An 11,306-nucleotide genomic window follows, 5' to 3' on the forward strand; every position below is an offset into this window, starting at 1 on the left:
CCGCGGCCGACCCCAGCGCGCACACAGGACTCCCACCGACCCCAGCGCCCCGGGTTGCTAAAGCGGGTGAGACCCCGGATCGCGAGGAGAACGACTCCCTTTCCGAGGCCTCAACGGAAGCCTCCCCGGTGCTTGACCGGACAATCGTTCCCTCCACCCCAGAGACTGAGCACTACAGCGAGTCAGACCTCTCGACCGCGACCTCAAGCCCGGCCAGCCCTAACATTAGGCACCCAGTGGGACCGCCGCTCCCCAGGCCCCAGTCAGGCGCGCCGCACCCGTCAGCGGCTTCAGGTACAAGCGACACTGACGAGTGGCCAGAGTCTGCGCCGGAATGGTGGAAAACGAGTCCTGCGTCTCACAATCGCTCCCAGTCGCGATCGTCTTCGACAGACCGCCGTCTGACTCGCTCGGCGGTGCGCAGCCTTAATCTTTAAACATGAGTCACAACCGTCCTGAATTCTTCCTTCAATGGAACACTTGCTCGCTAATACACCACTGGGCTGAATTCAAAAACTATATCTTGCATAACAAACCGTTGGTAGCCGCAATCCAGGAAACCAGATTTTTGGATTCAGACTCTATAAACTATAATTACAATATCCGGAACTACTCTCTATATACCAATAACGTAAACGCTCACCCGCGCCAAGGCGGCTCGGCGCTTTATATTTCCAATAATCTTTTGCATCACCAAATCTCACTCCGCACAGCGCTTAACGTTGTCGGAGTCAAAGTCAAAATTGCACAACGTGACCTGACTATCCTCTCTATTTACCTTTCCCGTTCCTTTCCTTTCAATCCTTCTCAAATGTCAGAATTGCTTTCCCAAATCTCCCCTCCATTCATTGTGATGGGAGATTTCAACGCCTACCACCAGTCGTGGGGTTGTGCATGTAATGACACGCGCGGAACACAACTGTTTAACGTAATTGACTCACTTGATTTGATTCCACTGACAAATCGCGTCCCCACGTGTACACGCATCAACAATGGCGTCGCATCACACACCGTCATTGACTTCGCCATCACTGACACTAACACCGCACTGCTCTTCACACAGTATACTGCGGACGACCCACTCTTTAGCGATCACTACCCACTTCATTATTCCCTTGACGTCCCTTCAGGACAATCCAACTTTAATTTTCTTCCCAGATGGAACTTTCGCAAAGCCGATTGGGCTGAATATCAAAACCATATTAACGTAAACATCCAAACTCCCCCTAGAGATATTAACACTTTTCTAGATATAATACTTAACGCCGCCCGTAAATCAGTCCCACTTTCAGGCCCTCCCCGCCCCAATAACAATGCTCCATGGTGGAACAGTGAATGCCAGAGAGCGGTCGCCCTCCGGAGGCGGGCACTACGCGCCTTTAGGCGCTGCCTATGCCCAGCACATGAGGAGGAAGCGCGTAAGGCTCGTTCTCATTCCCGCAAAATTATTCTTAGTGCAAAACAATCGAGCTGGCAACTTTTCTCGAACAACTTTAATCGTTTTACCCCCCTATCGCAAATATGGTCTCTCATAAAATGTTTCTCCAACAAACAACCCCGAAATTATAAAATCCCACACCTACACATTAACAACACCCACTATCTCACACCACTAGAAGTAGCCACACAATTCGCCATACATTATGCTAACATTTCATCAGTACAACAGTATACTCCACAACTAACCACAACACTCGATTCCCAACTTGCTTCCCTTTCATTTCACTCCAACAACACAGAAATGTACAATGCACCTTTCACAGCACATGAACTACAATCAGCACTCAACAGATGTGGCAACACATCAGTTGGTCCAGACCAGGTTGCCTACGCTTTTCTCAAAAATCTCCCTGAATCTGGACAGCAAACCCTCCTGGAAACTCTAAATCGCCTTTGGGAAAACAATTCGTATCCTGCTTCCTGGAGCGAAAGCACCATTATCCCTATCCTTAAACCTTCTAAACTTCCCTCAAACCCTTCTAACTATCGACCTATATCTCTCACCAGTTGTGCCTCTAAACTAACAGAAAGAATGGTTAACGGACGAATTAGGGCGTATCTTGAATCAAACAATCTTCTTACTACTTACCAAAACGGATTCCGACCTGGTCGGTCAACTGCTGATAGTGTTATTCACATAATTGACACAATTCAAAGAGGATTTCAAAGAAGGGAATACACGATCGCCGTCTTCCTTGATTTTAAAAACGCCTTCGACAAAGTCAATAAATCCGCTCTTCTGATTAAACTTCATCGAACCGGTATTCGCGGTCACATGGCGAACTTTATACAGAACTTCCTTGCTAATCGAACATTCAGAGTCCGTTGTGGCCACACCTATTCTCCACTCTTTACACTAGATCATGGCCTCCCACAGGGCAGTGTAATTTCTCCTACTCTCTTTTTGATCATGATCAATGACCTTTTCAACAACACACCTAGCAATATACAACACTCTCTTTACGCCGATGATGTAGCCTTTTGGGTTTCTCATCGTGATCTTGATCAAGGCATAGCAATCATGCAACTCGTTCTTGAAAAAATAGAAACATGGTGTAATCAATGGGGACTCGTCCTCTCATCAGACAAATCAAAATCGGTCATTTTTTCAAGACGACTCCCCAAAACCAATCATCGTAACCTTAGAATCAACAATCGTAACCTTCAATTCGTTTCACACTTTAAATATCTAGGTATCACACTTGATTCCTTGCTTAATTTTAGTAAACACTTCGAAGACATTCAACAAAGATGCGCCAGACGACTTTCGATTATGAGATGTATAGCCGGCAGGGAGTGGGGAGCCGATCGGAGAACCCTCCTCCGCCTATACACCTCCCTAATTCGTCCTATCCTGGATTACAACGGTTTCTTATACGATGATATAGCCACTAAAAAAATTGATTCTCTCCAAGTGATTCAGAACACCGCTCTTCGTATAATCACCGGTGCAATGAAAACTTCCAATATTGACAATCTTCACATTGATGTCAATATTCCTACACTTGATCGACGCCGCAAATATCTTCTTCTCCGCTTTTATCTTCGTTGCTGCGCGAACCCCTCGAATCCCTCTAATCAAATACTTACAAATCGATATTCTTCGTCTCCTCCAAGTGACCCTGAAAGGAGATTCCCAGTGATCAGTTATCGCGTAGAGAAGGCTCTTAATCATTTCAACATTTCTTTCCCGTCCATTTTGCCTATCCCCCCTATAACCTCTTTCTGGTTGGCACCCATCCAGAACGTAGATCATCTTTTCTCAGAAAATAAGAAGCATATCTCCTCACAAGAAATCTCTCAACTCTTCATACAATATGTAAATCAATACAACGATCATACCTTCTTTTATACTGACGGATCACTATCAAATGGCAGAACAGGCGCTGGTGTTACATCAAAAGTCTACGAAAACTCCATTCGCCTACATAATCTTTTCACGGTCTTTTCAGCTGAACTATCAGCGATTCTGCTAGCTATTATCTATATCAAGAAACAACACATCCAAAAAAGCGTAATTTGCACTGACTCAGCTTCGGCAGTCAGTGCCATCTCAAGCAGGAAAAAAGAAGACAATCATATAATATACATTATCAAGAAACATATAATTACAATTCAGAAAAAAAGATTTGAATTCCGCCTGTTGTGGATACCAGGACACGCGGGGATTCCCGGTAACACAAGGGCGGATCTCCTAGCGAAAAATAGCCTAGACAAACCGGAAAGAAACACACTTCGTTGTCCGCACAAAGATATTGCTAATCATATCCAAAATGCTCTTCTCGACCTTCGCCAATTCGACTGGAATAGTTTTCCAAATCAACATCTACACCCGATTCACCCAAAAATCAAATCATTTGCTTCTTCCAATCAAAGTAATCGTCTTAGAGAAACGGTATTGGCCAGGCTGAGAATTGGACACACCAGTACCACTCACCGATACATCTACCAGCACGAACCCCCACCCACATGCCCACATTGCACACCACTAACACGACTCAACATTGCCCACCTCCTTCTCAACTGCCCACACTACGACCAATACCGTCAACCCATCATTCACTACACAAACACACACAACCTCAGCCTGGACCTCCCAACACTCCTGGGTGATGATCATCCAGATCTAATTGAACTTCTCTTTACCTTCCTCAGTGATTCGAATCTCATCAATAGCATATGATCGCAACCCAGCACACAGTATATAGATGTCCTTATGATCTTCCATCGTCGTCTCCATCCGCTTCGTTTTGCTTCCATTCGCTTTCGTTCTCGCCGCCTTTTCCAAGTGTATACATATATGTGTGTAAGCTCGCTGTTCTCGACAGGGATCCCTCTTAAAGGTTGAGGCCCACTCGAGACACAGCCACAAACACACATACACATTAGCGATATAACGTAACGTAATATAACGTAATTAAAGAAAGGGCTTTTTTACTGTGTACTTTGGCTGAAAGCACAGGTTTTTGCCCTCTTGGTTAGGCACCAGGTTTTTTCTAGTTAGGACTTTTCCTGGTAAAGTTCACCCCACAACAACACACACCAAACAACAGCACACAAATCAGCAGCAAGTCACAGCAGCAAGTTCTATGTAAGTAACCAAATTTATTGTCTCGCCCATCAGGCACCTTTCGGCCTTCCCTTTGCCTTGCAACCCACCGGACGCCACATGAGCCGGTTTAACGTAGTCTTTTGCCTTTCTCTTAGTTCTTGGGCCGGAATCAAATAGCCGGCATTAACGTAACGTAAACGAAAGACCTGGCCAATTGCCAGCTAGTAACTTTCCCCTTCCCCCGGCTATAGCCACTTGGCTTGCCGGGAGGACAAAAAAAAAAAAAGCAGTGAGACGGGCGGATGCTCACTGGACGGCCCAGTGACCCGGAGGTCGCGCTGTCGGAGACTGCAGCGGGCCGTTCACAGCAGCGGCGATGGAGCTCGTTAGAGACCGCTCGACCGAATCCGCGGCCGGCTCCTGCCGAGGGCGACAATGGGCCAATCGCTGCCGCTGCTCTCAGTCGACGGAGCAATTATCGGTAATAAGGCCTCGTCGGATTATTGTGATAGGAGGTGCGGTGATCCGCACACGATCGTTGTGGAGTCTGCTCTGCCTGGCACCCCTCCTCTCTATCGTCGACCACCGCTCCACCGCCGCCCCACCGCCGCCGCCGCGCCGCCAACGACGGCTTCGTCTGGCGGCCGGTGACGTCACACCAGTTGGCGCGCGTCGCATGGGGAGGGGCATAGTAGGCGGCCGCTGAAGGCTATATAGGTCGGTGCGGGCGCCAGTCGCCAGTAGAACCACCAGACCGCCCGCAACAGGCCGTCCCGCGTGAGTCGCTACCAGCGCCGCCGTGTGCCGAGCAGTGTCGGTGGGATAGACCAGTGACATCTAGCAGACATCTAGCAGACAGCAGCGTCAGCCATGACCTGCGGCGAGAGCTCCAGCTGCCAGGAGGTGAAGCGGTCACAGTCGTGCCGCAGCCCGGCCTCCTCGATCGCCAGCCGGAGGAAGATCTCTCTGGTGCACTTCAGTCCGGTACCGCAGACTGAGGTGGACCGCGACTGCCTCCAGTTTGACGAGCCCGCCGAGCGTCTGAGAAACTTTGTGTCCACCAAGCGGGGAAGGATTGTCAACCGCGGCGACAGCTTCCGCCGAGAGCGCCGCAAGTCCAGTCTCAAGAAGGAGGAGCTGGTGAACGCTATCGCTGCCGAGCAGAGGTGAGTAGTCCCGGGTGGCTCGCCTTGTGGGAGGGGCAGGGGGCCGCTTCGTTCGACATGAGTGTGTGTGTGTGTGTGCGGGGGGGATAAACAAGGACATGCATTGGTGACCGCTGCTGATAAGGCTGATAAAACTGTTTGGTAGATAAGAGACAGGTGTTCCCGTTTCAATCTGGAGTCCAGATAGGTATGCTGGAAGTCCTTGGTACTGATTGTGATCGGTTACGGTTACGCTTGAAGCCCGATGTATTTCGTATGCGATGACATGTCAAAAGCTGACTTAGATGCCAGCTGGCTATTGCAAAACCCAAGTTCACTTCACTGTTGCAAAATTTACGTGCGTCACGCACTTCCAATGAAGGGGCTTGCGAAAGCTGTCAGTGTGAGCCGCAGCTGTCTGCTAGAGAGCTTTGAAGCCACTCGTTCACCACCAACAGCTCTGAACGTTTCGCACTAACACACTATTTTGGCAACTGGAGATAGCGTGAACTCTGAGCTGACGGGAATGCGCATTAATCATCGCTTTTTTCGCTACAGCGAAAGTAGATAATCTGGAACACCAGTGATGAATCTCAGCAGCTAGCAGCGCTCGCAGCTGCGGGGACGGATATGCTGCAGGGCGCACAATGCACATAACTTACGCCGTGTCGACAAGGCCCGTACCGATGGGCCTGTCCGCGACACAGCCGTCCTGTCTGCGGCTCCCGAGGTCGGCCGGTGCCATCCTTGCACTTTGCACGGCACACCCACCATGCACGGCGCTGCGACTGCGTGCATACCGCGATCCCAACTAGGTCAAGAGGTCTGCGAAGGCGGCTGTGCGTGCGTAACGGACAGCCCGGGGGTTTGACGTCGCCACTTGGCCGCCCTGACCGGCCCCTGGCCGCTGGCCATCACGGGACGGAACCCGCCGCCCAGCACGGGACCGGACTCACTGCCCAGTGCTGGACGGGGCCTTTGATGGTCGGTGACAGACGTCATACCGCATCAGAGACCCGGCTTAGAGAGCTGCCTGAGAACCGGAGATTCAATAAAGGGCTCAGCGACAGCTGACCTTTACCGGACAACCGGCGTAGCATGCAGCCATAAAAGTCATCGGTGTACAAATCTCCTCCCACATCTGACGGGTCTGTACGTCATCAGTACCGCAGCGACGTCTGCCTGGCAGCAGTCGTGGCGTCACTAGGGCGGACCTGTCGGCTGCCGTGCAGAGGGGCTCAGCGAGGCCCCGACACGCCACTCGGTGCGGCTCGGACATGCCACTCTAGATAACAGCTCCGTGAACGGGAACCCCCGGCGTCAGTGGGGCGTTCCGCGGAGGTGACGGTGGGCTGGAGGCGCCCCCCCCCCCCCCCGGCGGGGTGCGGTTCCGGCCAGCGCTCGGACCGCCAGTCATATCCGGCCGCAGCTAAAGGTCAGCGGTGACCGGGGGCATCGGGCTCGGTCAGTATGGCCAGCACGACCGGCACGGCCCCCTTCATCGACCGGCGCCAATCCGGCGGGCCGATCTGCTGAGGTGTCTCCATGTCGGCATCCTGCGGGGCATGCAGCTGAGAAGGCTGCAGTTGGGCCGAGCAGCTGAGGGTGACGTTAAACCCGGAGACGTTAGCAGACAGGTGTCAGCCGACACTGCCGGGGGTCTGTATGCTCGACAGGTCACACCTGCGGCTGTGAGGCTGCCAGACACGGTCTGACAGTCCGGGCGGGGAGGAAGCCAAACGCCTCCACCAGCTGGCGGCAAATCGGAGAGATTGAAATGGCGCCAGGCTGCGTGATCTCTACACATCAGCTTGTTGGCAACGCGGGTAGACACAGGAAGTGTGAAATCGTGAAACCAGGAAGCGTGGCGCCGCCTGTTTACGTAACACTCCAGTGAGAATTGACGACGCGGCGCCGCCATATCGCTCAGTCTCAGCAGCCGGTCTACTGCGCATTTCGCGGTGACCTTTCGACGGGGGCAGGCGCTCCGGGCGGGCTGTTCTTCCGAGCCCCCGTGGTCGGCAGCGACAGGCGACACCTGGCGCGTCCTTCCTCCTCCCCCGTCGGCACCGTCATCCTGTCGCTCGCAGCGTGGCGCGCGCCGCCGCGACGGCAGCTCGATTTACGGCCGTAATAAGGGCCGATTTTAGCCGCGCCGCTCGACCACCGGTCTATTCTGGGCGGCGCCACCGACGGCCGGACGGCGCCTCCGACCGCCGCCGCCGGCCAGTGCCACTGCTATTTATGACACGCGCTGTAAACACCACTGCGTGCGGCTGTGTGCGCTGGCCGGCCTCCACTGCCTCTCATGGTACGCAAAATCATGCGCCAAGCTACCGGGACTGAATATCTTCATCAGGTGTGGCCAAGATAAATACATGTGAACCCTCAGAACTCAACCCCACCAATCCAGCAGCCCACTTGTAGCCTGACCCCGACCTGCCCGTAGCCTGACCCAGCGTTCTCTCCGTCTTTCAGGCGCGATGACGAGTCAAACCTGCTGACCCGCTCGGTGACAATGCCGGCCATGCCGGACCCGCTGCGGCCCGCTGCTGACGAAGAGAGGCGCGTCCTCCTGCTGGGAGCTGTCGGAGTCGGCAAGACGGCTCTGGGCCGCCAGTTCCTCACCTCCGAGTACACCATGGCCTATGAGCAGACAGTTGGTGAGTGTCGCTGCAGGCTGACCCTGGGGAACCCGCCCACTCGTGTCGTCAGAGGACCGCCCACTCGTGTCGTCAGAGGACGAGACCGGCTGCCAGCGGCCGACGCGGCTGGCTAGGTTAGGCTAGCCCCTAGCGACGACGCGTTTATAGAGTGGCGAGTGTTGATCTTTGTTCCCGGCGGGGTGCTAGTCTGGCCACCTCCAGGAGCTGCCAGTTGACGTCATCGAGTTCCGACGGACCCTGTCCGATCCGCCTCCCCGCCAGTGTTCAGTCGAGCCGAGCGACTTAGCTTACCGGATCCCCGAACTGAGGATAAATCGGTCCCCGAGGCACTGCCGCCCACGGGGAAACCGAGCACTGCGTGGGATCCTGCCTGAAATAGGCCGAGCAGCTCGGGCCGGCTGCCGCTCCAGGCTGGGTTTGGCATCACATGACTACATGTGCAATGGTCAAACCCACGGAAATGAGTAATGGATCCGACCACAGAAAATGAATATTCGTGCGTCATCGCACAACCCTGACTTTTTTATGAGTGATGATGCAGACCATCAATGTAGGTACCGCAGTATTTCTAATGCCATTTTCTTGCAGCGCTGTTGCGGAGCTAGCTGACCTCACTGACCCATCGTTTTTCTCTCCTCAGACTATGACCAGACTCCGAGCCAAGTAAATGTGTGTCTGGACGGCGTCGAGACGGAACTCACTGTTGAGAAGAGGACCAGCTCAATTCTGGAGGTGAGGACAGCAGATCGGATGGACCAGCCGTATTCGTGATCTGACGCTTATCTCCGTGAGATAAAGAAGCGTGATGATCCGGCTTAATAGCGGGAACATAAAATATAGTACGGTTGATCAGTCGAACGTGATGTGTTTACAAAGATTAATGTCAGGATTAGAAATACGAGTATGTCCAAGCTACATCCATGTACAAGAATTAGAGCAATAAGCCGGGATTTGTGTTGCGGGATTGATGAGACTGGCCAAGCCCACCTATAGACTCATGCCACTCCCTTTTGGTGGAGTTTACGCCACTCCCATTCCAACAACACGACTTATAACTCCATCCCTAATTGTTAAGCTCCATCTCGCTGTTGTATAAACAAGGAAATCATCTGACCCCTCTCTCGTTCCTCCACAGATGCCCGACGAGGCGGCCATCCGTACCCACGACGCCATCATCGTCGTGTACAGCGTGACGGACGCCGGCTCGTTCGGTGCCGCGCGCGGCCTCTGTCTGCGCATCTCGGAGATGTCCGCGCGCCGGCCCGTCATCGTGGTGGCCAACAAGTGCGACCTGGTCCGCCTGCGCAAGGTCTCCTCCAAAGGTCAGTTGCAGAGGTCATCAAGGCGTTTGGGGATTCGGGGAGTAGGTTGAGGAGGTGCCGGATGCTGCCGTCACGGAAATGGTGTCGGAATTTTAACGAGGCAGAGGTGTCCCTGAGGACAGCGCCGAGTGCCTTTGAGAATGGCATCAATAAAGCTAGTTAGACGGTTCCTTGAACCGTCCTAGCTCCGCTCAACACAGTGCGCCGCCGCAGACGATCGATGCCAGCTATTTCTGTCGGTTTGCTGCAGCACAAGTGCCGCTGTCTGACGACTGGTGTTCTGCCTGTTTCAGAGGGTCGATCGCTGGCCGTTCAGTACGGCTACAAGTACATCGAAACCTCGGTGGTCATCAACTCAAACATCGACGAGCTGCTGGCCGGGATCGTGGCGCAGATCCGCTTCTATCGTCAGTTCGAGGAGCCCGACGGCTCGGAGGACCGCGCCAAGCTGGAGCGGCTGCGCCAGAGGCGCGAGAAGAGGATCAAGTCGCGCACCCTGCCCTCCACCATCGTCAAGGAGATCTTCCACAAGGTGATCGGCCAGAAGGCGGCCGAGTCGCGCTCCTGTCAGAACCTGCTCATTGTTTGAAACTCGCCGTGTTGGAGTGCCGCTCAGCTGCTGTTATCATGTGCTTCTCATCGCCAGTTGAACTCATTGAGTCATATGGACATACGAACAATTGGTGTTGCGGAACAATGTCTACGAAATCGTCGTATGCTCATGATATTGTGTAGAGTATTTTGACTGTGTATGTATTTATGACTGTTGGTTATATATAGTGTTTTACATGCCCTGTCTTTATTTATTTATGCATATAAGGTCAGATATCGTACGTCGTTTACTTGTTCGACAACTGAGTTCTGTCGTACCTACGACGTTTCTTTTGTGTAATTTGACATCCGCCATAAGTTTTTAATGATAAGTTACTTATCGTTGTGTTTTGAATCATGCTGTTTTTGTTTGTGCCCCTGCGTGCGATCGTATATAAGTTATTTGTCTCTCCACGCTTGCTTACCTGGGTGGTAATATATCAGTACGGATGACAATATGATGATTTTTTGTAAGGCGATTGAAATGCTAGCGCATATAATAGGATCGATATGATCAAAGCGTGAGAGTGAAATGGTTTAATCTTTGACGAATCTATCAGACTGAGAGGATGTACGACCTCATCCTAACAGAAGAGAGGAGGGTCCACACAAAACTGCACTATGGTCCGATAGAGAACTGTTGATCGGGAGATGCCCACATCCAGAACTGAATACGTGGCTACATTCATATATATCACATAGGCATAACTGAGCAAGCACTTCCTGCTTTGATAGCGGTGGAAAATTTATTTGTTTCGCTGCACCAGTGTGGCGCAGTTGGTGCCTGTTGTCTCAAGTACCAGAGCCAGACCTATACGGGGGTTCCACCAATTGCTGGTCACTGTATGAAGTGAGCATTAGCGCTGTCTGTCCTTGAGAGCAGTCGGTCGCTGCACTGTCTGCAGACTCTATTGTCAGCGGCTGATATAGAGGGTCGAGCAGCTGCAGAGGGGAGGAGGGGTGCAGATCAGGGTGGCTATTCGTTTGGATGACACTGCAGCAGTGGCGCACAGACGATCACAATGGTGAT

The 11,306-nt window shown here is 52.5% G+C and overlaps 1 protein-coding gene across 1 annotated transcript; it reads left to right on the forward strand.

Moving 5' to 3' along the window:
• The first annotated feature begins 5,291 nt into the window (after window positions 1–5,291).
• On the forward strand, window positions 5,292–10,732 carry LOC122366913 (GTP-binding protein REM 1-like). The gene is made up of 5 exons (XM_043339571.1): window positions 5,292–5,718; window positions 8,176–8,360; window positions 9,004–9,095; window positions 9,499–9,685; window positions 9,979–10,732. The coding sequence occupies exons 1-5, from the start codon at window positions 5,423–5,425 to the stop codon at window positions 10,272–10,274; spliced, it is 1,056 nt and encodes a 351-aa protein (XP_043195506.1). The 5' UTR covers window positions 5,292–5,422; the 3' UTR covers window positions 10,275–10,732.
• The last annotated feature ends 574 nt before the right edge of the window (window positions 10,733–11,306 follow it).

This window comes from Amphibalanus amphitrite, unplaced genomic scaffold (assembly GCF_019059575.1).
Source record: "Amphibalanus amphitrite isolate SeventyFive unplaced genomic scaffold, NRLGWU_Aamphi_draft 000838F_arrow, whole genome shotgun sequence".
NCBI classification, from domain to species: Eukaryota; Metazoa; Arthropoda; class Thecostraca; order Balanomorpha; family Balanidae; genus Amphibalanus; species Amphibalanus amphitrite.

Bases quoted from the DNA above. Each gene is read 5' to 3' on its own strand.
- LOC122366913 (XM_043339571.1), top strand. From the start codon at position 5,423: ATGACCTGCGGCGAGAGCTCCAGCTGCCAGGAGGTGAAGCGGTCACAG. The intron at 8,361-9,003 runs GTGAGTGTCGCT...TTCTCTCCTCAG, and splicing joins GGCCTATGAGCAGACAGTTG to ACTATGACCAGACTCCGAGC. The intron at 9,686-9,978 runs GTCAGTTGCAGA...TGCCTGTTTCAG, and splicing joins GCGCAAGGTCTCCTCCAAAG to AGGGTCGATCGCTGGCCGTT.